Consider the following 26,730-nt stretch of genomic DNA (forward strand, 5'->3'; position numbering starts at 1 on the left):
TCAGCTGAAACTAGGATTCCTGATAAGAAGTAAGTTTAAAACTGTAGCGTACCTTTCCTATACTTCTCTGGCAGTTAAAGGTAGCTAGGAGTTAAACTGGCTTGAGTTGACCATGCCAACTAGAAAGTCTGGGTAAATGCAAACAGATTCCTCAGATATAATACAACAGTCTGCCAATTAAACAACAAATTTTAAGACCATATTATTTATCCCTGTCATCTAAAGTCATTCAGTTTCTGCAGGTAGAATTAAATTACTCCTTTAAAATCTGAGAAACACCCCTTTCGAAAGGAAACCTAAGAACAACTTTGGTTTGACAATCTGACTTGGGCATTTGCAAATGCCACAAGTAGTCCCAGGGTAATAGCTGATGGAGCTTGTTGACAAGGGCAGGTCGGAGTTTGACCTAGCCGAGGACTGCACATATGTATGTTCTTTGTATTATGCTGAGCTACTAACACCACCTCCCCTGGAAATGGCAAGTTACCTGTTTAGCAGCTCACGGAAGAACATGAGTTAAACTGTAAACATCCACATATGCCACCAGTTCTCATATTTAAACAGTTCTCAAGACTTCTCTGTTGGGGTATATACCATGGTCACATTCTACCTACATTCATATGAACCTTTTAAGACAATATTTCATGGAATTAAATAACCTTAGCATATAGCACTTTATATTAATGAGCTATTCATATTTTAAAGTTGAGAACAGGAACAGTGTATTTTATTTTCTTTACTTATTCTTTGTTTTTCAAGACAGGGTTTCTGTGTCTAGTCCTAGTCTGTTCTGAAACTCGTTCTGTAGATCAGGGTGGCCTTAAACTCGGAGAGTATCCTTCCTCTGTCTCCTGAGTGCTGGTACTAGAGGAGTGTACCAGTATGCCTGACTCATTTTATTATTTTTACTAAAAATTACAATTATCTCTCCAGTCTGCAGTAGTGTATCTGAAAAGATAAGGCTTTATAGCCTAAAACTTGAATGCATAGCTCAGCTCTTACCATTTTTGTGATACAGGACTTTACTGGATAGCCCAAGTCAGCCTCCTTCTCACAGTTCTCCTGCCTCAACTTTTGAAGTAATGGGATTACAATCCTGTGGCCCACACATGCATCTCTACTTGTTTTAATAGTATATAAAAGTTGTTTTAGGTGGCCTATCCTCACTATCACCATAGCTATCTATCAAGGAAATATACAATGATTAGTCAAAAATCATAACAAGCAACTTGAGTTTCTTCTAATATTCTTTCCTCTGGGTAAATCACAGTAGCTCCATTTTTTCATTTACTTTTATTATTTTCATTTGGTAAATGACTGTTATACTTCCCAACATAACCCGCAAAGTTATAATTTTGATATATGTAGGGATTCCCAAAAAAGGACAGAATAATTAAATAAAAATGCAAAATAAATGTCTAAATCAAACTATTCAAAATCTAGTCACTCAAAGAGGCTGTATGCTAAAACTAATCAAGCCATAACAAACTAAACTAGACATGTGATAAAATCTGGAGATATTCATTTGGTTTTGGCCAGTTGCCTAAATATTTATGAATGTGCCTTTTCTCTTTTATTTGGTTTAGGGCCCAAAGAAAAAAATGTTCTAGGTTTCATATTGACTACAATGGTAGCAAATTCAGTTATAAAATATATCTGTGCCAATAACTGCTAGATACTACCAAGTAGCTACCTATGTAAAGTTTAGCTTCTGGTGCCTTCTGAAAGGCCCTCTTTTTATAAAGGAACTCAAAATATGAAAAGTGTTTTCAGATTTTCAAATTCGCTTTATTAGTGATTTTCTTCCATCTCTGTTTGAATTGCTTTAAATTACCATAAGGGGAGTCCTCCAAAAAAAAATTCTTTCATACACATTTTTATATCCTTGAAGTTAGGATAAACTGGGATGTTTAACACTGCTTTCCAGAATAGTCCCTGAAAGAGATGACACCTTAGACACGTTTAATTACACAGCAGAATTCATGTTTAAAGACCAAACTTTTAAGCCTGTTCCTGTCACTCAATGCTTGTTAGTTGATGTATACGTAAATTTTTCCACTTCCCATCAGGAGAAGGTCCCTAAGATATTATACCAGCGCTCAATTTAGAACACTACCATGTTTTGTAAATTTAAAGTAAGAGAGGATACTTCAGGGTAGGACTCTTGCCTCCTTCATCTGTTTAACACCTGCACCGAAAGGCTTTCTTTGTATTCACACTGTCATATTATCCTTAGATAGACACTGTGAGGTCACTGATCTAAGTGTGAACTGATAAGATTTGACACTGTGAGCAGACAGATTTTAAAATTTCATACATAATAACTCAAGTTAACTCCAGCTCCTTCCTTTCCACAGTTGCCATGCCATCTTAACTGAGGGCGATTCAGAAACTCTGTGACTACATGAGCCAGAGCCAGAGCTGACAGACACAAGTACACAGAAGGCCAAGGTAATGCTGGATGCATGTGTCACCACAGGATCGACCTAGACAAATGCCATCACGTGACTTTGGTAAAGTTGGTATGTGGCCATACCACTTAAAGAGGAACCAGAGCTTATGCCCAGCTACCAACTTTGGTAAACTGTGGATCTTGGCAGTGAAGTGACAAGGGTAAATGCTGTCCCCATCATCAGTGCAGTATGGAGTTCAAGGGAATGAAAGCTCCCTAAGTAGGCCTCACTGTGAAGCCCAAATTCTTCAGAATAGCCAATGACAAGATTAACCGTATCGTCATTTGTGTCCTGGTGGCTTAAAGCCACACAGGGAGCAAACAAACAACAAAAAGAGATAACTCTACTTCTAGGAATCTATCCTAAAACCAATTAGAAATATGAACAGCTTTTGAAAATATATTTATATTGATATTGTTTAAAACAATTAACAGAAACAATTAAATATTTAAACTATGACATATAAATGACAGAATATCATATCATTAAAAATGTTTCTAGCCGGGCATTGGTAGTGCATGCCTTTGATCCCAAGTCTCAGGTCAAGGCTACATAGAGAAACTGTCTCAGTCCTCCGCCCCTCCCCCCCCCAAATAAAGTTCCCAAATAGTTATTAGTGACATGAATGGGGATTACTGTATCATGGCAATGAGAGAAGACTCCAAGTTATATGACTATGAATTAACTATTGTTTTAAAAACAATACCAGGGGGCCGGGCGTTGGTGGCGCACGCCTTTAATCCCAGCACTCGAGAGGCAGAGGCAGGCGGATCTCTGTGAGTTCGAGACCAGCCTGGACTACCAAGCGAGTTCCAGGACAGCCTCCAAAGCCACAGAGAAACCCTGTCTCGAAAAACCAAAAAAAAAAAAAAAAAAAAAAAAAAACCAATACCAGGGAAAAACAGCAAATAAAAGTCTATATTAATTATAATTGAGAAATTATGTTTTTCTTTTAATATTTTTCTGAATTTGTATAGATGTGTGGTAACAAATTATCAGTACAACCAGAAAACAGCAAGAACTGCTGTAACAGTCTCTCCCACATAAGTAAAACACTAATCCTTATAATCAGAGCTTGTTGCACAGTAGATAAAAATACCACTTACCTCATCATCATCATCAGGAATTGGTTCATACAAAGATGGTACCCAAGCAAGAATATTGCAATCCCTGCTACCACTATAAAGTTCCTGTAATACAGAAAGCAAAGATTTGGCTACTGATCAATTTAAAGCTGATATCACAGTAAATGAGCTGTATCAATTTTTGAAATGATCAGACTAAGTGGGTTGAGTTAGGTTAGATTAATTCCATTAACTTAATTTCTATTCATTAAATAAAATATGATGATGCTCTTTAGTATTTTTAAATGTGATATCTTTAAATTCTTTGCATAACTTCTTAGAAATGCTACAAAGCTTTTGGCTGTATCCGGAGATTTCATTCTCCAAAAAGATCATTCCAATTTGTACCTTCTATAGATGAGAGTATCCACCCCACCGTCTTACTGGAATCTTTTTAGGAATAGCCAATATAACATGAAGCTTTATTTTATATTTTAAAACAGTGCCAGGATATGTCAGAACTTACAAACAGTAAGAAAATCTTGTAGAAATTCAATGTCTTACTAGTTTTGTCAATACTCAGAAGCATATTTTAAGTGTTAGAGAAAGTAAAATGTGTAGTAGCTTCTCTTTGCCCCAAACTGAGGCATCTACAATAATGACTTCAATGAAGAAAGCACAAGCTTTCTTTGAAAAAACGGGCCAAAAGGTCCATTTAGCTTACAGCTGTCTACCTGGCTGTTCTTCAAAAGCTTCAAGACTCTACCCTGTCTGCTGAGACATTTACTAAATGGAAGGACTTGTGGGCTGATGCACAGTGTGCATCGATGTCTTTATAGACATGCTGTTGGCTCCCACTGAACAATGGGAACAAACAGCTCACTCCCTTCCCTCCAGTAAATGGAAAATGTTCTGACTGTGCAGCAACTACATCTTTCTGAGTTTGAAGCAGACAAAGACGTGGTATTTGGTTGCAAGTGGTGGCACATGACTGTAATCCCAGCACGTGGGAACTGGAGGCAGGTGGATCATGAGTTTGAGATTATTCTTGGCTTCATAGCAAGTTTTGGGCCAGTCTGGTTTATATGAGATCTTATCTAAAAAAACAAAGTAGACTAAAACAACATAACACAGGCAGAGCATTTCACAGGTGACAGCCCATTCCAGGTGTCTGGCTGGTCAGGATATGAGGGCAATCTCTGTTTCAGAATACTTTTTTGTTTTGTTTTTAGTTTGAAACTTGCTATCTAGCCTAGCCCAACTTTGAAATCTTGACAATAATCCAGAATGTTGTGATTACAGGTGTCTGTGTCACCATACCCAGCTTACTTGGTAGTATATATAAATAAATGTTTTGTCTATAATGTATGTATGTGTACCATGTGTGCCTGGTACTTAAGGAGTCCAGAAGAGGGTATCAGATTCCCTGAAATCAGAGTTACAGACAGTTATGTGCTGCCATGTGAGTGCTAGGAACTGAACCCAGGTCCTCTGTAAAGGCAGATGTTTTTAGCTGCTGAGTCATCTCTCCAGACCCTTCTTGGTACAGTCTTAACCTTCCCAGGCCTCTCTGCTAATAAGTTCCTGTCTAGAAGAATGCCATACCTTGTAGTCAGAATATCTTGTTTAAAATTTTGGTTGTGTCTCAGAGGGACTGTTTACTTTGATTCAACAGAAATGAAAATTGCTTTGATTAAAGAAAAGTAAAGATGTTAAAGAAAATTCATGGGTACTATGATAATCTTCATCGCAAACTTGACTGGCTTTAGAATCACACTGAAACACTTCTAGTTGTTTCTATGAGGTGTTTCCAGAAAGCTCTGTTTGCTGAGGGAAGCCCGACCATGGATGTGGTTGGTATCATCCAGGAGGCTGGGGTTCTAGACCGAATAAAAGGAGAAAGCAAGCCAGGTGTCAGCATTCACCTTGCTGGGCCTCCTGCCAGCTGACGCAGAGGCCAGCTGCACTGTGTCCCTGCCGCCTGACTTCCTTGCCATCACAAACTGTGTATGCTCTAATTGTAAGCTCAAATCAACCATTCCCTCATGAAGTTGCTTCTGGGTATGTATTTTGGTCACATCAAGAGGAAAACTAACAGCTAATTATTCAAGAAATTTTGTGGGGCTGTTGAAGTGGCTCAGTGAGCAAAGGAGCTTGCTGCTAAGTCTGATGGTCTGAGTTTGATCTCAGGACCCAGTGGATGGAGGGAGAGAATCAATTCTTGTAAGTTATCCTCTGATCTCTACAAACGTGCCCTGGAATGCGACATTCCACGCACAAATAAAGTGTGAGAAATTAATGAGTTGCACTAATTCAAAGGTATACTTTACTAGCCATTTCAGTCTCTATCCACTGAACTGTATCAGCTTCTGCCAGAAAATGAAGAAATGAAATAATTAATTTCCGACTTCAACATAGTTACATATAGAAATACCCGAGAAAATCAGCAGCTAAAGCGAAGTGGCTGTTAGGAGCGGTGACATCAAGGTATACTATATTTTGGAACTAAACAAATGAGCGCACGCACGCACCAAAGGATTATTCATGAAGAAATAATTTATTACATTTCAAATGGTTAAATGGAGCTCATATTCAAAAGGAAAGACAACATGTCCCAATCACTTGCACAATATTATATTGATTCATATACACTTCCTATGCCATCTGCCAATCAGGTTCTATTAATCTCTATTAAAGAAATACTATCTCAAAGGTAGATTGTTGGGACTGTACTTCAGAATGATTAAAAGCATATTAACACTTGAAAACAGAACCACAACTTCCTGTTTTATACACTGCTAAGTCTGGCAAGCCAGCCATCTAATCATTTTAAATTCCCTTAAGCATCATTCTTACCTGGAAATTAGACTGAAACACACAGCAGTCGACACTTTTATAGTGCCCCTTGAGCATAGTGAGCTGCTCTCCTGAGTGAACTGCATAAACAGCGATGGTGCTACCGTATGGAACAAAAACAAATTCTGAGCTGCAGCCACAGGAGACTGTGAATTTCAGTCCTTTCCTACTGTCATTACAAACTTTCCCATAGTTCACCTGCAGATTTAAAATCATAATGTTACTCATCTTCTTAAGCCTGAGTTTAAAAAGCAACAAAGTCTGAAAAAATACTTTCTTCCCTTATTATAATGTTATATAGAAAGCGCCTTTAAGTTTAAAGAAACTAATAGGGCCAATGATACAAATGTACATTTTAGATTTGAGGAACTAGAAATTGTGAATAAACCCACAAGGGACAGATGATACAACTAGGCCAAACTTTAAGAATTATTTCTGACCATCAAACTTTCAAATCCCCCCCCAACCCCTTTTTGGTACCTGAAGACAAAACTCAGGGCCTCATGGACACTAGGTGAGATCTCTAACCTTACTACATCCCCAGCTTCTGGTGTGGCTAAAATTTTAAGAAACCTTCACATTGGTAAAAAGTAAGGAAAACATGTTATTGGTGTCATAATTTGGCTATTCCTTCAAACAGGACAAATGGTTTAGTACAAAAAAAAATTAGCAAGATGCCTCTTTTGGATGGGCTGAACTTTTTACATGAATGTGTTGTCATAAAACCAACACAATGTACACCTAACTATCACAACCATTTTAAGTGTGCTAGTGAATGGTATTAACAATCTTCACTTCTATCAAAACTAACTCACTGAACAATAATGATATTCTTACTTCTTAATCTAGTAATTGCTCCTGGGAATTTATCTTAAGGAAACAATTAGGCAGAAGAGAGGAGTATGCCCAGAGGACTCAATTCAGCACAATGGAAAAACAACTGAAAATGATAAGCTTGTGCCTCTAGTCACCCCATGGCAGCAGCGGTGAAGTACATGAAACACTGAACTTGGGTTTTGAAATCTATTTGTTGGAGGGGTCACTCAGATTTCACTTCTAAGTTCCATTTCTCTAATTTGCTAAATGGAAACAACACCATTTACCATAACGCCATTGTGAAAACTCAAAGGACATTATGTACAGGAGAGCACCTGGGAAATGAAGGTTGCCAGTCAGACTTATTGATTCCTACATGTTAGGAAGAACATTCTTTCATTTTCACCTGATGAGCCAGTATGTACCATTTACCTATGGGGGAGGGGTGGTTCTGGAAGCTAGAATTGGTATAATCCGGAAGGGGCAGGAGCTCAGGGGTGAGGGGAGAGCAGGACACTTAGGGCATGAAAGATCACTGGAGGTTTACATGAAAATGAGGAAAGGAACATGAGGAGGAGGGAGCTGGGTTAATGAAAACTAAAGATGTTTGAAATATCCTTATGGAGAACTACTAGTAAAGGACTTGAACACACGTACCATGCATGGGTGGACAATGCCTCCCACAGAAGACACAGTTAAGTGAAAATCTCAGTGCTAGGCATGGGATACTTTCCTACAAGTTACTGGTCAGCCAGATCCCAGAGGCCCTTAAAGTAGCAAAGGATATAGCCATTGCTTTTGGTTGCCCACCATCATGGTATGACCCTATTACTGAAGATGCCATTCACTGTAGAGAAACCAAGTTAGAACTGACCCCAAAACTTTATCCATGCTAGCAAGCTTTCACACTGTTGGAAGGTGCTGTACACACTTCAAGAGGAGAAGAATTATTAATGGTATTACCCAGTGATGAAACCTGAATGCAACAATACCAACCTGCCACGGCCAATGTGCCCACTGGTATAATACTGGCAGGGAAGACCTTTGGGTAATCAACCATTTTCTGAGTAGATTTGAGACCACTGTTACAACAAACTCAGTAAAAAAATTATGGCTATGGAAACTGCACCTTGTAGAGGGGATCTACTACTATTGCTAAATGGCCGTGGTATCACACAGCCTCCTAAATATTAATGTTTACACTAACAGATCAATGCTGCTCTCAACCTTGGGCAGGAGCTTCTTTTTGCAGTGGGCAACAGCTAGTGCAAAAACTCATAATTGATCCAAGTGCTAAGAGTAAGCGATTGTTTCGTCATGCAAATGGGACATTTGCATCAACCCCTGTAAGACTTAGGCAATATCACAGAAGAAAGGGCAGAAAGAACTGATCATATGGAAAGGCTAAGTAATTTGATCAGTGTATCTTGGTGAGTACATGTCAGACTCAAATACTACATGTAAACTCTGCTAACAAAACCAAAGAAATATTTTGTTAAATGTTTTTTTTTTTTTAAAGTAATGGTCATAGTACACTGTGAGACAAATAAGCCCAGAGTATTCTGGGAGCTTCTGAGATACAGTAGAAGAATCAGAGGCAGGTTGAGCCTGAGATGAACTTTGAAAGCTGAGAAGCAGCAGCAGGAGGGTATTCTAAAGTGAAGGCTGCTGTCAGTGCAACAGAATAGGGGGCAAGGAGAATGCAAAGCTGGAACACGAGAATGCATGGCTTATACAACGGGTGAAGGCATTCAGTTTGAACAATACATAAACTTGGAGGAATCAGTGAAAGATGTCCACTGGGAGGAGCTAGCAACAGTTAGGCTATTAGCGTAATTAAACAGACATGAGCCCAGCAGCTACACAAGGGGAAACTAACAGCACTGTGGCTGGCTTAGCAGTGGTGTCAATGAACAAAGAACAGATTCTCAGTTCCCTACGTCATCACACAACATGAAGGATGGTGCCAATGAACACACTCAGTTCCCTACGTCATCACACAACACGATGGATAGCTTCAATAATGGGGCGGACATCACCAATTCCCACTCTGAATTCTTTTCTTCTGTCACTGTGCCAAAAAACTTGTCTCCTTGTGAACGTTCTCTGCAGGAATTTGCTCTGTACTTTAAGGCATGGTCTCCAGACTTCAAACCACAGGGAGATTATACAATGAACCATTAAGGATCCATTAAGCATGGTATGAGGGAAAAATAAAAAAAAAAGAATCTATTTCTATATATTGTTATCTAAAAAAATAAGAAATTAAGTTTTACTAAGCTTAATATGTAGACTTAATATTTGTATATAGTTTATAAGTAAACATATTGGAAATGTGTACTTCCACATATTTATACAAATAAGGCAAAAACATATGCTTATTACTACACTCTGCTATCTATTGGGCAGCTCAGTACTATGTTTTTAACCTTGTAATTGTTTTTTAGGCAGTTGATATGTCTGATTTACAAAATGATGACACCCAAACTGAAAATAGTATTAAGTAAATTGGGGTGGAATTTTGTCTTTTAATCTGACGAGCCCTTTATAAATTTGAAGACAGGGTTTCTCCCCAGAGTTTACTTTTTGGGATCAGTGTCTCAAGTCCCTTCAAGTGAGGATTGCTTATCTCTTTATGAATAATTTACTTTGATGAAGCCCATTAAAAATTCTATTATCCATTCTAAATGCACTCTTCTAGATATGGAGTCACTGGCAAACCCCTAATGCATAAGCTGTGACACACACTGTAGAACACTTTTCCAGGGCGACCCTCTCACTTCTCTACTGAAAGCCCATTCCTAGCCCTCCATCTTGCCTAAGCCTTACTCAGACAGATTAAAGGACCACTCCACACAGTCACACGGGAGGGTAGGGGATACAATTAGTGGCAGAGTGCTTGCCTAGCAGACACGCCTCTGGGTCTGTGCCCATCATGGCAAACACAAAGACATTCATATCGCTGTTAGCATTAGAAATACTAGTACTAATAGTAGTAGTCAAAGCGACCCCTCAAGTACGTTAAAGAGAATTATTAGCTAGAAAGGATGTGTAAAGAAAAGGATAAGACTAGTTTTAAATGTAAAATTTGACGTTGGTAACTTTATCTGTAGCAGTTCTCAATTTTTTTAATTAGAAACATCAGAGTTTACTCTTAACTACAGAGTAAAGCCAGGTGGGATGGCTTGCCTTAACTTGAGAATTAGCTGGTCACACCTAAAGAATCTTTTCAAAATATATTAACAGCTGTGACAAGACAAGAAATGAAGTCACCCCTATAGAAAACGTAATATAATATACATAAGTGTACATGTATATAAGTGTATAAAAGATGTGCACCACAGATCCATTTACTGAAAAGGTCCTTCATAGTCTCTCACCAGTGTGTTTTCCCCATTGGAGCTATTCCAGAGCCTCATTCGGTTGTCTGTGCCAACAGTGAGCAGGTGAAGTCCATCACTTGTAAAACATAAGCCATTAACTTTCCCATTGTGAGCAGTATTTGCTGCAATGAAAACACATTCAGTTCATCTTTTTCTGTGTTAAGCATATTTTAAACACACTGAAGAATAACCAATGAATTACTTAAAATATAAGTTGATCATACTTAAAATTAACCAACCTTTAGATTATGTAATAAGATAAGCTACATTAAAAGAATCATGAATATAGAGCCACAATGTCACAGGGATTACAGTTGACTTATATTTACCACAACTTGTAGTTTTTATGGTGACATAAAAGTACAAAACGTTACTATTTCCTTAATCTACTGTAGCTTACTGTGTAAAATTGAATTTGCATAGTTGGCCTTAGAGCAAAAATACTTGCAAACCCAGTTACATGAGAAGTTTTTATGTTTGAAACTTTAAAGGCAAACAGTCCACACAGTTATTTGGATTTTGGGAGAAAGAAAACCACAAGTTTGATTTAGAAACTAATTCTTGGTAAATGCCATTTACAAAACTTAATTATTAATATGTCAATATGTACTTATTATTTGATTTCAATAAAAACCCAAATGCTGTGTTTCTATGTGGATGTGGTCTTTGTTACCTGATTCAACAGCCTGTGACTTCTTCCCATTATGCTGATCAAGAGTGAGCAAACATCCTGATGCTCTTCTCACATCCCATAATTTCACTCTACTGTCAGCACTGAGGAAAACAAAACACTTAAACTGACAAATGTAGCTAGGGTAATGACTTCACTCTTTACTTTACCAACTTGAACACAGAGGTTTTTCCTCTATGGCACAAAGATATTTCTACAATTACATTGTATTCTTATTTTTAACAGTCAAAACTCAACAGTTCCATAAAATAGTGAAAAAAGAGCAAAGAAAGGTAATTTTCCTTATCAGATAAAACACAAGGGCAAAATTCTGCTTTTCTCCTTGTAGGAGTGAACCCCACAAAGCTACCTGCCCAACAGGGCGGGGTCAAGGTAGAGATAAAAGGTAGTATTCTGTTTGTGTCTTTACAGGACAATTAAAAACCCTAGGTATATGGATACCTAAAGAAAAAAGGATAGCTACTCAGAGGACCACCAAACATGAAATAATGTGATGTGTTATCAATGTCTACATCTCTGTATTGTGTTATTATAATTTCTATTTCTTCCACTTCTTAATATGCCTGAGTCCCAATTCATTTAATTATTGCTGGCTTTGGAGTTGGATTGGCTCTCCTACTTTAAACCCAAGCATATTGTTAAAATGTAATTCAGACTTTCTGTATTATATCAAAGAGCCATTGATATAAGACAAAAACAACATCAAAAAAAAGACATACATATATGGGGACTGTCAACTGTGTATATTTGATTTTTCTAAAACTCTAATCTCCTTCATGTGTATTATCTTCCTCAGGGTTGCCTTTTCCAGTATTCATACACATAAAAGTTAAAAATTTCTGTACTAACATTAATATTTCAGTTTTCTAGAGACAAAGGGATTTCTTGACAGTGATCTTCAACTGCTTCAGAAAGACAATGTGGATTCACTTTCCCAACTCTGCCTGATTCGACTGGATACATCTGAACTGCCCCACATCATCGACCCCACCTGACAGGCACCATCCTGAAACCAGCTTGGAACTACATCACCCGACACATCGTCAGGCCAAGAAACTGATACAGTGCATCTTCTACAATCTGATCAGAGCTTCAGACAAGAGCTTCAATCAAAATCAAAAATCTAATCCGGAACTTCAGTCAAGCCTCTCCTGCAAAACGACCTATTTAAGACTCTTGTTATACTAACAATTTTTTCCCACAGGTCCCCACTTCATCGTCCCACTTCAGCAGGAAGTAACTTTGAGAATTCCACGTCCCCTCTCCCTACTATTGACATAAAAGGATAGTTTACCCCTGTTAGTGTAATTTACAATTATTTAGGGTTGGAACCGGAAGGAGGTGTTCAGACTTAGGCATCCCTTTCGGATAAGTTTAGAATTTAGGTGGAATGGATATGTTTAGTTTAGGATAAGTAGATTATAACTTAATTATCACCCTCTATGTATATATGTTGTATATGTTTGAGTTTATATCAAATTTAAATCTTCTATTTAGACTAAAAGGGGAATTGTAGGAGTGAACCCCACAAAGCTACCCGCCCAACAGGGCGGGGTCAAGGTAGAGATAAAAGGTAGTAAAAGAAAAAGGGGCCTCCCTCTTTTTCTCCTAAAAGCCAGCCACGCTTCTAACTCCTGGTATGTACGACTCTCTCTCTCCCTGATAAATAAATATATTGTTTTTCCCTATATAGCCTCGATTATCGTTATATCTCCTATTGCACTAATTATGACATATTTTTCTGCTATTTCTCAAATGCTATCTAGACAGCTAAGCAGTTAAGGAATCTCAGTGTCTAAGCATTTATTTAGGCATCAATTTGAGGTATCTCGCTTCTTATATTAAAAGTTTGAAAATAAGATACATAATAAGAACAATCTATTTTCATTTGCTTTTGTGCTCAAATAAGTGTTTGCTAGAAAACTATATTTACTATCTTTTAGAAAGTAGATACAACAAAGGCAAAGATAGATTATGTATCAATTTCTCCTCTAAGAAACACCCAGTAATAACATGTGCTCCCAATCAGATCCATTCATCTATCATGTGTTCATAAAGACCTTAACAGTATTAGTATTCCTTAAAAACTCTATTTTACTTATTTACATGTATGTGTGTGCATGCATGCATACAGGCATGCATGCATGAGTACAAGCCAATTTGCATGAGCTGGTTCTCTCCTCCCACCACACAGGTTCTGGGGAATGAACTCGGCTGGCTCACGTGGCAGCAAGTATCTTCACTACTAAGCCATCTTGCCAGTCCTAGATGTCTTTTGATAGCTACAATCTAGACATCACTGTACCTCAGCTCAGAAATCACATACTTTACCCCCTCAGGTCATTGATGCCTCCTACCTCTTACTCTGTGTGTGTGTGTGTGTGTGTGTGTGTGTGTGTGTTTGTGTGTGATTTTCTTTGTTTTAGCAGGGGTCCCACAACTTCCATATGTTGAGGTACTTTCCTTTAAACCCCACCTCTCAACAAAAAAGTCACTGTTTCTTGAACTGAGCACAGCTGTCCAGCAGTCCTATATGTACTTGTAGCCAGTCTCTCTCCCACAGCCTGTATTTCACACTTCAATAAACAAGCCCCACCCTCACACCGTTCAACCTCACAGAGGGCAAACACTCCTACTCTCTTCCTGTATGAGTTGCTGAAAGTCTACTTTTCACTGTTATTTCTCCCTCCAATGAACAGTCTCCATCCTCAACTCTTGGACCTCTTTCAGTATTAGTTCCTGAAGGTCTACTGCTGCTAAGGCATTCCAGTGTGTTCTGTAGGCATGGGTCTTTCTGACATCATGGTGTTAACCTGTGTCTCTAGTACAATATTTGGAACAGGTAGTAGCCATTACATATTAACAAACTAAATCATAGATGGGTACTTCATATCAGGGCAAAATTCTGGGCTAAAGAAACTTAAAAAATGCTACTCTTAAGTGAGTAGTGTTATACTTCCACAAGTAAAACAACAAGTTTTACTAGCAGTGCTAGACGATTTATGCAACTACGGAGGTTCTCCTGCTTTCTCTGTTCTAAAAGGTGAAAGCTTTCAAGATGGATATCACGCAAAAGAGGGCACTGGGCAGATGGTCAACAGGTAAAGCCTGCAGCAGCAGTGTGAGGACATGAGTGCAGGTCCTGAAAAGCCAAGTTCAGCTGTGTGCTTCTGTGATCCCAGAGCTGGGATATGGAAACAAGCCAGCCCACCCACCTGACCTGATGAGCCCAAGGCTCATCCAGGGCTATGGAAGACACATATAGAGGAAGGTAAATGAGACACTCAGTGTTAACTCCTGGCTTACACACACATACATGTGCACTTGCACACATAACCCACACAAAAGATGCAAAGGAAATTCTCTTTGCTGATAAAAACTGAAATTTGGTACTCAATATTTCATTTTCAGGTACTAACAACTACATACAACAAAATATGTGTCTTATAAAAATGCAATCTTTTGAAATGCCTCTAATTATTAATGTTAATAGTAAAGCAAAATATGCTACACTTTACCTGGCTGTTGCCAAGATATAGTCATAGCGTGGTGACCAAGAAACTGCCAGTATTTCCTGTCTATGACCTGCAAATACAAGTGTATAAAAAGTCCTATAAGGTGCCAATAATTTTGCCTGACTCAGAATACAGCAAGCACAAATAGCAAGTGAAGGGATAGGATCAATTCTTACACTTGCAGTGTCTGTGTTTAAATACTAATGTAAGAGAGGTGGACCATTCTTAAACCAGGACCTTTTAATATAAAAGGATTGGCTTCTGCTTTGGGAAAAATACAATTACTAATTTGTATCAATCTAGTCCACATAACCGAAGCATCTATCTCTATATTAGAAATGCACGGCAATTAAATATAACCATTTTAAAGAAATAAAATATTTTATAATTTCTTATAGTTATAAAAGAAAAACTCTTGATTGAAAAAAGCATTTTAATAGTTTTGTTTCTAGAAAACACAGATGATAAATTCATAGAATAGCTTTACCTAATGGAACTATTCAAATCAGACATTTTCATCTGCCCAGTCTTTCAATCACAGTGATTGTTAATAACAATGTCATTGCTACCCACTGGACTGGAGAACTGACTCAGTGGTTAAGAGCCCTGCTGCTTTTGCAGATGGCTGGGGTTTGACCTCAGCAACCACAAGGCAGCTCATAACTGTAACTTAGTTCCAGTTCATCTGACATCCAAGGGAACCAGGCACACAGGTTGCACATATATACATGCAGGGAAAACACTCATACTCATAAAATAATAAAATAAACATTAAAAAAGGCTATCCATTCCATCAATTTTATGACATTATTATGTTCAGTGATTGATAAAAAATGTATATTTCTAAATTATATTCCAACATTTCATTGTTTAGAATTAGGTGATCTAATGAATTATGTGATCTAATATGGCTAAAAATTAATAAAATTATTTATATTAATATAGTTTTCCCCAAAGTATTGCTTCAAGACTTTTTCTAAAATATTTGTACTGAGAAGAGTTTTAAATATTAAGAATGAAGCTTCCTCATTAGTCACATGATCAAACAGTAGACATAAGACACATCTAATGATGCAAGTTCCATTACTCATTTATTGCTTTAAATATAGAAACAGCTGAAGGCTCTGAGCTGGGTTTTCTATTCCCCATCTCCTCTGTGTTTCCCTTACAGTCACTGTTCGTATAAATGTCTCAATAGTCCAGTTTGACAAGAATAATGCACAGAAGGACTTTTATCTCTCTGTTGACTTAACAACTAGTACAAAAGGCACCAGTCACGTCATTTACAAAGAACACATTGTTAGTAAATTTTTTTTTTTTACTGAATAGTTTACTCATAGTAGTAGTTCCAAATTTAAAAATAAATACCCTGGAGAATGTGAGAACAGGATCCAGACTTTAAATCACAAAGTTGTACCTTGGGTCCTCTAGTACCAACTGTTAAAGAAAATAAATGAAAAGATTTTATATAGTATTTATTGTAAATGATAAGAAAAGATCCCAGAAAATTACCAGTAAGAATTACAACATTTTAACCTACAGAAACAGCTGACCTGAACAAGGGAAACTCATGGACCCCAGACTGATAGCTGGGAAACCAGAATAGGACTGATCTAGATGCCCTGAATGTGGGTGTCGGGGACTTTGGTAGCGGATCAGTATTTATCCCTAGTATATGAATGGAATTTGGGAGCCCATTCCACATGGAGGGATACTCTCTCAGCCTAGACACATGGGGAAGGGCCTAGGCCCTGCTCCAAATGATATGATAAATATGAAGGTCCCCCATGGAAGGCCTCACCCTCCCTGGGGAGCAGAAAGGGGATGGGATAGGGGCCAGCGGGGGGGCAGGGGAGGAGGGAAGGGAGAAGCAACCAGAATTGACATGTAAAACAAGCTTATTTCTAATTTAAATTAAAAAAAAAACCAAAAAAACCACACACACACAAAAAGAATTATAACATTTTCACTGTATTTACACAGAAATATAAAATGTATGTCATAATACATTTACAAACATCTAAATCACCTTGAATGTTTATGACTACAGGAATGATCCTGTTTTTGTGCTTTATTCATGCAGAACTGTGTGTTCCACAGCCTGATCTCATTACAACAGCTACAGATCTACTTAGGCTGTAGGGCTACTTCACAGCAAAATACCATGAGGAAATGTCTAGCAGTACCTTATGTGTGTGTAAGGTTCTTATCACATGAAGCCATCCAATTTCAACTGCTCAGTTTTCCCACGCTAATGCTATTGCTATCCCTCTGGTTGTTGGAAAAGGTTCACAGTGACTGAGATGAGCAGATCTGGAAGATCAGGAAGTATGTAGCTCTTACAGATGAAGCAGCTGATTGATGTACAGCTGTGAGAAGACTCATGCACTACCTAGGAATAACTGAGTCCTGACACCAGATACCCGATAGTAGGATAACATTTCTTTTCTTCTTTATACATTATTTTTGTTGTTGTTGTTACTAGATTCATACAAATACCTATTTGCTTTCAATTACAATGTTAAAGAGAAAGTTTTCCTTTTATTGTGTTGAACTGGAAAAGTTATAAAAATTGTATTTACTTTGTGTGTGATAGTCAGGGTGTGTCAAGGTTACAGCACAACCTGCTGTGGTCAGCTCTGTCCTACCGTGTGGGTTCCAGGGATCAAATTCTAGGTATTAGGTGTGGCAGTGGACAGCCCTACCCATTTAGTTACCTCATCATTCCAAGTTGCCATATTTTGCTCACATTAAATACCTTAAAGTTCAGTGATTTAAAAGAACTCCTCAGGGGACAGATACAAGTTCTCTGAAGGAAACAAAGCAAAGGGAAAAAGAAAGGGAGAGAGAGGATCGAATCCTAGATAATCACATGTGCTGGACTTAACTCATTTACAGTGTTTAAAATAATCTCCCCGGGTTAAAGTTTTTCTGTCAAACATAACTAACACTAAATGGGAGAGTTTTCCATATGCTAAAAGGCAAAAGTATGCTGTACACACCTGCTACCAGACAGTGCTTGGTGGCCACTGGAGACATGTGATGACTATAAACTGTTTCTTCAAAATTAAACACATCGGCAGCCTGTTAATGAAGGGATGTTAAAATGGGTAAAGCCAAAGCAACAAATTTTCTTTCCCAATTTTAGACATTTCTAATTGATGGTTACCAATTTATCAATTAAAACATAACAAACCCCAGAAATCAAGGAAAGACAGCCTCTGGCTCACTATCCCTCTCTAACAAGCTAGCATCTCCACTGACTCACCATCCCTGTCTCCATCTCTGTGTCTCAGCACCACATGGCCTCAGTTTCCAGGATGCTAATCACACTCTTTTGAAAGGATAAACTGCTGTTATCTGTAACCATAGCATCTATCCTTGTGGCTTTCTTCACCAGCTACTCTGGAACTTTTGAGCAAGCCCCAGAGTCCCCAGCATTCTTTCCTGCCCACTTTGTTTTTTATTATATATTGAAATTAGAAACAAGCTTGCTTCACATGTCAGTCCCAGCTCCCTCTCCCTCCCCTCCACGCTGCCCCCCCCATCCCCCAGCCTCCCACCCGATCCCCACTCCATTCCCCAGGGAGGGCGAGGCCCTCCATGGATCTCTAGAGTCTGTCATTTCATTCCAGGGAGTGCCCAGGCCCTCCCCCCAAGTTTCCAGATTGAGAGATTATCCGCCATTGCAGGATGGGCACCCAAAATCCATCTGTGTGCCAGGATGAATACTGATCTACTACCCAAAGCCCCAGAGATTGCCGAGGCCTCCTCACTGACACCCACATTCAGGGGGTCTGGATCAATCCCATGTTGACCTCTCAGCCATCAGTCTGGGATCCAAGATCTTGCCCTTGTTCAGGTCAACTGTTTCTCCGGGTTTCACCAGTCCAGTCTTGACCCCTTTGCTCATCACTCTTCCCTCTCTGTCACTGGGTTCCAGGAGTTCAGTTCAGTGTTTAGCTGTGGGTGTCTGCCTCTGCCTCCTGTCCACTTTTTCCTAGCTGAATTCACTGCAACCAGGCTTCACTAATGACTGCCAGCCTATAATGCACTGTTTCACTAAACTAATTGTCTGCAATATCCTGCAGCATTTCCAACTTTCTCAACTGTTCACAAACATCCCTATTTAACCACAACTGGTGATTAGATCTTTTAGTTCAGAGAAAATAAAAGTCACTGAATCAGAAATTGCCCAGTCTTTCATGCTGCCAGTCACTTATACTTAAGCTTTCTCTTCATTTCCATTGTGAAAAAACAGTCCTTCCCCTATTTCACAAGCTAATCTCTCTGCCCCCCTCAACACTGGCAATCTCAATCTACAAGCTAGCAGTGATTATCCACTGTGTCATTCCCAGCAGCACTAAAAGTAAAGTCAGCTTCACCTTACTATCCCCCAGAACAAAATAATAGTTTTCACTCTACCACCCCTCAATTTTCTTTCCTCTTCTTCATGTCAACCAATTTTAGCAATCTTTAATCACTTATCATTTATTTTTGTAAAATAATTTATTTAATTTTATTTTATGTGCATTGCATTCATGTCTGTGTGAGGGTGTCAAATCCCCTAGAACTGAAGTTACAGACAGCAGGGTGCTGGGAACTGAACCGAGTCCCTTGGAAGAGCAGACAGTACTTCTAACCAGAGTCATCTCTCCAAGCCATACTTAACATTTCTTAACTCAATATTAGTTTTGTTTCACTTTTCTTGTTCACACTACTTTTTCACTATCATTGATAACTTAGTTATTCTATTCCTTTTCACTATTTTTGCAGCATTCGTTACCGCTTCTTCTGTCCTATTAACCCTGGCCACCCTGCTTTTTCTCTTCAATCAAGTATTACTGATTCACAATCTCTATTTTCAGTGTAGACCTCACTCCCACATCAGATACAAAGAGATCAGTTCCCGATTATCTCCAGACAGATTTCCTGTAAACCCCTCAAACATAATAAATAATCCAAATCCCATTCCAGAACCTGGAACCCAGTCTTGTGTGTTTTTGTTGTTGCTGCTCTAAGGCTAAAATCTTGCTACCCTAAGATAGTCCACGCTTGCTTCAAACTCATGCCTTTCCTGCCTTAGCCCCCAAATGCTAGACTTATAGGCACACACAACGTGACCAGCTGCTGCTCTTTCTCTTAAAAGCTCTCCAATGCCTGCCTTCTCAGTCTCCTGCAGTTCATAAAAACATAAGAGTGAAAAGTATTTGTAAAGTTGAATTTACTTCTACGAACCGTTTTTCCTCTGAGAACCAACCTTTAAACAAAACTTTGCAGGTTTTGTCAATGGGAGGTCTTTCTGTATGCTGTGAATATGTATTACTCTCATTGGTTGATAAATAAAGCTGCTTTGGCCTATGGCAAGGCAGAACAGAGCCAGGCGGAAAAATCCAAGCAGAGATACAGGAAAAGAAGGGGTGGAATCTAGGAGATGCTAGCAGCTGCCCATGGAGCAACATGCCAGAGCACCACTGGTAAGCCACAGGCCACGTGGTGATACACAGATTTATAGGAATGGGTTGATTTAAATGCAAGCACTAGCTAGTAATAAGCCTGAGTCATCAACCAAACATTTATAATTAATATGAAGTCTCTGAGTGATTATCTCGGAACTGGTGGGAGGGAGAGAATCCTCAATTACCCATTGTGGTCAGAATGGAAAGTTAATGACATGTGTTTAATCTTTGCCATACATGTTGCATTCCGTTGTGGTTTTTTTGAGACTGACTCTTGCTATATAGCTCTGGCTAGCACAGAATTTACTATTTAGACCAGGAAATGCCAACTGTAAAGAGAAGTCACATTTCTATAAAGAGGTTTTACGGGCAGGTAGATAAAATGCTGAGGAGGAAGAGCACTATAAATTAAATTTCACTAATTATCATGTAATTCTCATCTCTACTATCTACTTTTACTAAGCTATATTATAAAAACTTTCTTTTCCTGCAAGAGAGGAAAAGTCCAATTCTATTTCTTAGCTCGAAGTTTTCAAATAATTAGGATATTTGCTAAGGTTTTGAATGCCAATTACATGCTAGGCCTTGTGCTAGGTATCTTACGTATATTGGCTTATTTAACTCTCACACCATTCTAGAAGGTGCCATCCTGGTCCTCGTTTACAGATGAGGGAACAGAGATGCAGGGTGCTGTGGCATTTGCCCACTGCCACAGTGTTACCCAGCAGAAGTTAGTTAGCCAGGATATAAGCCCACCACCTAGTTTTCCTTAAATGTACTGCTTTCATATTTGACACACAGAATATCTTAGCAAGAAACCACACCAATATGGTTGAGGGTTCAATTTTCCATTATCATACATAGCAATTTGGAAAGACTGTAATGCACTTACCTGCAATGTATTTGTATCCCACACTTTCAGAGTTTTATCGAATGAGCTGGATGTGAACATGCCTGTGTCATGAGGGTACCACTGAACAGTCTCCACGCTGTATTTGTGGACATCGGGATGGCTTCTACAAAACAGCAATTGAAATTTAGAGACTGCTCACTTGGGTGGGTTTCAAATGTATTATTATGAAAAAGTAGCAGGCATAGGTACACTACACTTATATCACACATACCTGTCCTAGCTGTTCAGAAGGGGAGAGAGAATGTCTAGGCACCTACAGACTAAGGTCCCATAGTGAGATGTTGGGAGGCCTGCCTCCTTCTAAGGCTCACAATGCTGGATATCATGGGATACCACTCATTCTTGTATTGTATACAGTTGGGGGTGGGGTATTGGCCAACTATAGCAGACTTCTTTCACCTTGCAGATGGCAATGGTTTTCCTTACTGGAAGAAATACATCTTTTGGCTACTCTTTTCTCAACTATTATTATTAGAACTGTGAGATGCTTCACACACCACCATGGGAATCCACACAATACTGTTTACCAAGAAACTTACTCTGAAACAAAAGAATGCAATTGGTGAGTGTCAATGGGATCTGCTAGTTTCATGTAACCCATCATGCAACTATATACATCATCTTGTGAAAGGCTGTCCTGCTTAAAAGACACAGTGTTTGCCAGGCGGTGGTGGTGCACGCCTTTAATCCCAGCACTCGGGAGGCAAAGCCAGGCGGATCTCTGTGAGTTCGAGGCTGGGCTGGACTGATAGCCTCCAAAACAATACGGAGAAACCCTGTCTCATAAAAACCAAAAAAAAAAAAGACACGGTGTTTTCTCTGGACCAGTCATCAATATAGTACATATGCCATCTTACTTTACTAACTGGAATTGTGATATTTTTGAGAAAAGGAAGGAAATCTGAACATTAGATGTTTGATTCCAGGGATTAATGTATATGTGAGATAGTAGTAGTTTGATTTTTTTTTTTTTTTTTTGGTTTTACGAGACAGGGTTTCTCTGTATTGTTTTGGAGGCTGTCGGTCCAGCCCGGCCTCAAATTCACAGAGATCTGCCTGCCTCTGCCTCCCGAGTGCTGGGATTAAAGGCGTGTGCCACCACTGCCCGGCTAGTTTGATTTTTTTTGTTTTTTATTTTTTTCTTTTTCCTGAGACAGGGTTTTTCTGTGTAGCTTTGGATACTGTCCTGGAAGTAGCTCTTGTAGACCAGGATTTGAGACAGTAGTACTAGGAGTATATTTACAAAAAAAAAAGAAAGAAAGAAAAAAGTTTTCATTTTAGTGATACAAACAAGTAATCCTGGATGCAATAATGTTATCTGTAATTTACTTTAAAAAAATCCTGGTTCCAGATAGACTGGGCTACACAGAGAAACCCTATATCGAACACTCTCCTCCCCCCCCAAAAATCCTGAACCTGGATGAGCATGTGGTGGACATGAAACAAACTGCTTATGATTGACAGTCGGGTGATGAATAAATAGGTCATTCATTATATTGTTTTCTACGTTTGTACATGGCGAAATTCCCAATAATAAAACAAGCAAGTTTAAGGAACAATATGTAACCCTATGCAAACAGGACCATTATGGGCTCCAGTTTCGAAGAGTGAAGGTCTAAGTCTCAATACTAGACTAAGGGCCCTGAGCATCTGTAGCATCAAATAGAGGCAAGGTCCTGCTCTGGCCTTGAGACAGATGTATATAATATATAGTCTGTGACTACCCATGTTTGTGTATGTGTGCATATGTGTATGTATATTAATAACTTTCCTGCTTCCTCCAGCATTTTTTATGGGTTAACTATATACTTGAGCCCACAGTTTGCGTAACTGATATTGCAGACACATCATTAGGTCATGTCAGAACTGCGTTTTTAAAGGCTACAGACGAGGCATATACAGATGTTGGACAGTCAAATGTATGGATGGCAGTACCCATGTGCCTTTTTTTTTAATTCTAAGAATTCAAACTGTGAGTTACTGGAACCTCTGATTTGTTGAGATCAAGTACCTACTTTCTGTTATAGAAATCAAGGACTCTAGGCATTGTCTTTTCCTCTTTCTTGCCACCAAAGCTGTGTGCTGAGCTTTATCAATCTGTTTGGAACTCTGAATCTCCAGGTCTGAGTGGAAATCCCGAGGAAAATTAGTGTTGGTTAGGGCTGTAGAGTTGGCCTACATTGGTACATGACCAAAGTGCTTTTAATAGAATTACTTCTGTAGTGTGACCTTGTGTGTTCCCTGATTTAGCCTTCCTTCCTTTCTTTTTTCCTGTAAATCTGATTCTCTCATTTTCTCCCAATTTCATAAGATATAATCTTCATTCCAATAAGTTTCTACTTAAAGTAAGCAGAATTACCTTAATATGCTCTAAGAACCTTGATTTCAATAGACTTTCTAATGAGTTGTAAATAAAACCAGTCCTACTGTAGAAATACAAACAAAAGCTCATTTACATTTTAAATTTAAGTCTTAAACATGTTGTATCATTCTCTTACATATGATGTCATTCTCATGTACATTTAGCAAGAATTTTGGTAGTAGAATCTTTTTAATGCTCAAGAACAAAAAAATTAAGCATACCAATGATAAATATTACAAAGTGGTCTAAGGCACAATATTACAATAAATAACCATAATAAAAAACTCAATACTATACTTTTCTGAAATTATTTTTTAAATGATATTGTAAAATACCCATTTTGAAATGCAAAGTCATACTTTTAGAGTTTGAATTTAGGAATAAAAGTCATAATAAAATAAAGACATACTCAACAATTGATATTACACACCAAAAAAACCATCAAATCATAGTTCTTCCTTCATAGAGTAACATTATATAACATACATATGTCAAATACATAAAATATCTGTCTCACTATTTAATAAACTTGATGTGTTAAATTTTAATCTTAGATAGCCTTAGTCTTTAAAACTAGGTGTAGCTTTAATTCCAGCACTTAGGAGGCAGAAGCAGATCTCTGAATTAGGTCAGCACTTTAGAATTTATATATATGTTTTGATTAAGGTTGAAGAAAAGTATGTAAATGGTTCAAGCATCTTAAAAAGTAGATCTCATATTGTGCTATCACTCAGGGAGGCTCTAGGCTATTGCTACTAATCTTGGTTGTCCATCATTAACTAGATGGTAAGACATTATTGCTGAAGACACACTATACCTTGGTTGTAGGACATGGAGAAATCAAGCTGGAACTGACCCACCTGCAACCCTCCTCCCAGCTGGCTATCTTTCACAGTGAAGGAAGGTGCCTGCAGATCATTAGGAAAGAAGCCTCATCAGGTACTACCCAAAAATAGACCCTGCATCCTACAACCTGCCAGTAAGCTGGTGAACAGTGTCAAGACTGGATTTGAGATCTGTTCCACAGAAAGGAGTTTGTGCTGGTACTGTAAACTTGGTCAAAAGCCCACGCTAGGGAGTTCACAGGCTCTGCAGCAACTTACCTCCTACTGTTATTTGCTAAATGGACCTAGTGTTAACTGCCAATTCTCTCCTCCTACATGGGTGTCAGTGCTTTGGGAACACCTACAGCAGGATGACTTCTGAGCTCTGCAAGCTTCTCCCTGTGGGAGTACCCTTTGGCAGCTAGTCTCTAAGGCAAAGTTGACTTACGGACAGATCAGAGATGGCAAAAGAGCTTTAAATGACCAGCCCAAAACAAAAAACAAAAAACAAACAAACAAAAAAAAACCCCTATCAAATAGCCAGGGAAGTCAAGACAAACAGGTATATATTTTTAAGTTGAGGATGTTTTGTTTTTTCTCAAGACAGGGTTTCACTGTGCAGCACAGGCTGTCCTGGAACTAGCACTGTAGACCAGGCTGGCCACAAACTCAGAGATCTGCCTACCTCTGCCTCCTGAGCACTGGGATTAAAGGAATGCACCACCACTGCTTGGTTCAAGTTGAGCAGTTTTGAACGAGTAAACAGGTAAGAAACAGGGTGTGCACGTGCGCACGCACATTTATGTGCAGGTATGTCAAGGACTGCCTGTATATTTATTACATCCTGTTTTTAATCTATTCCCCATTAACATGAGTTGAAAACTTAGTTTGCATTATAATTAGCTGAAAGGTTCATAAATGAACCTTATATTAAGTGGTATTAAAAACCATAGCTACTGAGGTATGCTCTGTTGGTACAGAACAAAAAAGGGCACAAAAGTCTTTTTAAAATTTCATTTGAGGCCGGGCGTTGGTGGCACACGACTTTAATCCCAGCACTCAGGAGGCAGAGGCAGGCAGATCTCTGTGAGTTCGAGGCCAGCCTGGTTTACAGAGTGAGTTCAAGGACAGCCTCCAAAACAATACAGAGAAACCCTGTCTCGAAAAACCAAAAAACCAAAAATACAAAAACAAAATTCATTTGAAAGCTGATATAAAAACTAGAGGAAATCATGTGACAAAAGTATCTACTGAATTTTAATTGTTTTCAAGAAAGCATCAAGGGCTATCACTGTCAATTGAAAAATTTGTTTCCACCATGCATATTGTTGTTATTTTCATGCTTTGCATTTGATGCAAATAATATTGAACTATTTACATATTCATGAGTTACACTTTCAAATACACACCTGCCAATGGAACACACTGCTTTACATGTGTAATAGGGTTGTCTGCTGGAGTTCTCAAGGTCATAGAGTACAATCACACCATCTGAACCACCCGATAACATGCTGACAACAAAAAAGTCACATTAATCACTGTAAGAGGTACACCTATTGATGGAGATTTCATTTCTGCAAACACTGACCTATATATACCCCGAAGTATTAAGATAATAAGTTCATTCTAACAGACTTCAATAAACTGGAATTTTTTAAGAATTATAAAAGTCCAAATATAGAAAAACTCAACCTTTGATCATTTGAAGTTTACCTCCACGATTAAAAAAAAGATTGTAGAAATAAGATGGCAAAGATATTTACTTAGCAAAGTAAAAATATTACAGTATCATTTTACACGTCTTCTTAAATCTGTACTAAATGAAAACAGAATTGGCCTATTACTGACAGTAGTTACCTGTTCCTGGACAAGTTACATCACCTACTCAACCTTTCAACATTTATAAGAATAGCAATATTGAAAGGGGGACATTTTCACCTAAATGACAAAACTGATGTGACAGTAAATGGGAGCTGGTTTCCTTTCTTTTATAAGCATATTTAATCAACTCATTTGTGCCGAGTGCCTACAATGCTTAAGACACTCTGCTAATGAACTGTGAACAACACAGGCACACCACACCCCTGACCACCTGGAAAGTTAGCCTAGCAGAAAAGATGTTGTAGCTATCTCATAAACAGTAAGTTGTAAATGGGACCACTGTGGCAATAAGCTCCTTTTAGTTTAGCTTGAAGCTTCAAGGACATCATCCTTGTATATAGTATTTAAACTGGTACCTGAAGGCAGAAGAGAAAGTGGACAATAAGCTGTGTGAAAGTCACAATCTATACTCAGTCTAATGAATGAGGAAGAAATATATAACTAAAGTATGGAAGGGAAGGGAAAAGAGAGAGAGACAGGGAGGAGAGTCTTCCTTTTTGTTTTGTTTTCTGT

The 26,730-nt window shown here is 38.5% G+C and overlaps 1 protein-coding gene across 2 annotated transcripts in view; it reads right to left on the reverse strand.

Moving 5' to 3' along the window:
* Nucleotides 1-26,730, reverse strand: part of Ercc8 (ERCC excision repair 8, CSA ubiquitin ligase complex subunit) — a 37,520-nt gene that overhangs the window by 3,730 nt on the left and 7,060 nt on the right. Inside the window, exons 3-11 of one of the 2 annotated variants that reach the window (XM_005065561.4) lie at nucleotides 25,746-25,847; nucleotides 21,130-21,253; nucleotides 17,781-17,862; nucleotides 16,147-16,215; nucleotides 14,782-14,848; nucleotides 11,246-11,346; nucleotides 10,570-10,694; nucleotides 6,374-6,571; nucleotides 3,560-3,643 (exon numbers count right to left, since the gene is read on the reverse strand). In XM_005065561.4, the coding sequence (XP_005065618.1) occupies nucleotides 3,560-3,643; nucleotides 6,374-6,571; nucleotides 10,570-10,694; nucleotides 11,246-11,346; nucleotides 14,782-14,848; nucleotides 16,147-16,215; nucleotides 17,781-17,862; nucleotides 21,130-21,253; nucleotides 25,746-25,847 (952 nt within the window). The remainder of the gene's footprint in view (nucleotides 1-3,559; nucleotides 3,644-6,373; nucleotides 6,572-10,569; nucleotides 10,695-11,245; nucleotides 11,347-14,781; nucleotides 14,849-16,146; nucleotides 16,216-17,780; nucleotides 17,863-21,129; nucleotides 21,254-25,745; nucleotides 25,848-26,730) is intronic. The other variant, XM_040729132.1, reaches the window with a different exon arrangement.

Source organism: Mesocricetus auratus, unplaced genomic scaffold (assembly GCF_017639785.1).
Source record: "Mesocricetus auratus isolate SY011 unplaced genomic scaffold, BCM_Maur_2.0 Super-Scaffold_100020, whole genome shotgun sequence".
NCBI lineage: Eukaryota > Metazoa > Chordata > Mammalia > Rodentia > Cricetidae > Mesocricetus > Mesocricetus auratus.